At 60.0% G+C, this 1,606-nt stretch overlaps 1 protein-coding gene across 1 annotated transcript in view; it reads right to left on the reverse strand.

Moving 5' to 3' along the window:
• Nucleotides 1-1,284: 1,284 nt before the first annotated feature.
• Nucleotides 1,285-1,606, reverse strand: part of SH2B2 (SH2B adaptor protein 2) — a 7,571-nt gene continuing 7,249 nt past the window's right edge. The window contains exon 8 of the mRNA XM_015570243.1: nucleotides 1,285-1,400. Coding sequence (XP_015425729.1) covers nucleotides 1,285-1,400 — 116 coding nt within the window. The remainder of the gene's footprint in view (nucleotides 1,401-1,606) is intronic.

A 1,606-nucleotide genomic window follows, 5' to 3' on the forward strand; every position in this document is an offset into this window, starting at 1 on the left:
CAGCAAGGTTCCAGCTGTCAGTGCCTCAGTGACGAATCCAGGCCTAGATTCCTGCTTTGGCACTTGGCCGGTAAAGTGACCTCCATTGTGGCTGACCGTTAGAAGGGGACAGTAGGGCCTGAATGATGACACGCTGTGTGTGTCAAGTTTTAACCCCACCCTTGAGGCCACCCTGAACTATTCCGAGGGGCAAATCCACCCAGGGAGAAAGGGTGAAGCCTTAGGTTTGGGGGTGATGTCTGCAGCTCAGCTGACAGAGGCAGAGGCAGCCAAATAGAGTTTTCACCAGCCCCTGGCCCCTGCCCAGACCCTCCTCTCCTCCTATCAGGGTAGGATTGGGGCTTGCACGTGGCCTGGCATAGACCCCAAACCACCAGGGCTCAGGGTCTATGGTGCAGAGGGGATCCAGCCACACGGATGGAGATGCTGGGAGCCGGGGTACAGGCTGCTCTCCGTGGTGGCAGCAGAAGCACTGCTCAGCCACTTCCCTGTCATTTTGTGAATCAGGACTGGCCACTGAGGGTGCTAGTGCCCTCACATGGGGGAAGGGCATGTGGGTATCCAGGTGCAGTCCTGGGAGGATCAGCTGTCTGGGGGTCTGACATGCACAGCACGGACGCAGACCCTGCAAGGACACCCGCTCCTGGCGGGGGAACCATGGGTCTGTGCCCGGGTGGGGAGGCAGAGTTTGGATCACGGGAGGAGCACCACCTGCGGGCTGGAGAGCTGGACCGTGAGCAGGCTGTGTGTCCAGGGCCTGGAGACCCCGAGCTGCAGCTGCGCCTCAACCTGCAGGGAAGCAGGGGTTAGTAATAGGGGTGAAGGTGCATGTAGGAGGGCCCTCTAGGCCACTTCCAAGTTTGAGTCTAGGTCAGTGATGGCGAACCAGCCTCTTCCACTGTCCATCCCCCAATGGGCTAATGTGCAGAAATCCTGCCCGCATCCCCAGGACCTGCCCACGGACACTCCTGTCTCCTAGCTATGGTGTACTGGATCCATCTCCTCATCCTGGTTGTCAAGGCCCAGGATTTGCCCCCTCCTCCCCATCCTTTACCCTGTACCCTCATCCAGGGGCCCCCTCCCTCCTTCCCTACCCTCTCTCATTTTTGCCCCTGCTCGTTCACCTCTCCCGAACCCCTCTCTCATAGCTCCATTATAAAGTCCCTTCCCACCGCCCCCCCACCCCAGTCTCCCTGAGTCCTGCTCTTTGGTCCAGCGTTTTATCTCTGTGCCTCATTTAGTTACTGCCAGTTCTCTCCCCAGCCAGATGGGGAGCTGGGTCCCCTAATACAGAGCTGGGTGGAGGCTGGGAGGCGCCAGGACACGGTGGGCTTCATAGGAGGTCCCACATGTGGTACCCCCTTCTCCCCTGCAGTCCCAGAAGGAGCGGTGCCCATTGGCTAGGAGAGAAGAAAGGACGACAGGAGAGCCAGGTGCAGTCCCTAAAACAGGCTCTTTAATAACATTTATGTCTTCACTGAAGAGCTTCGCTTTTCCCACCCAGCGCTGGACTGGGGCTGACACCTACAGGGAAGCAGGGTCCGCTGGACGGACGGCCACGAGGGCGGTGGCCAGGCGGGTCCGGTGGCCCCAGGGCCGTGGCGCC

Source organism: Myotis davidii, unplaced genomic scaffold, assembly GCF_000327345.1.
Source record: "Myotis davidii unplaced genomic scaffold, ASM32734v1 scaffold726, whole genome shotgun sequence".
In the NCBI taxonomy this organism is placed as follows: Eukaryota; Metazoa; Chordata; class Mammalia; order Chiroptera; family Vespertilionidae; genus Myotis; species Myotis davidii.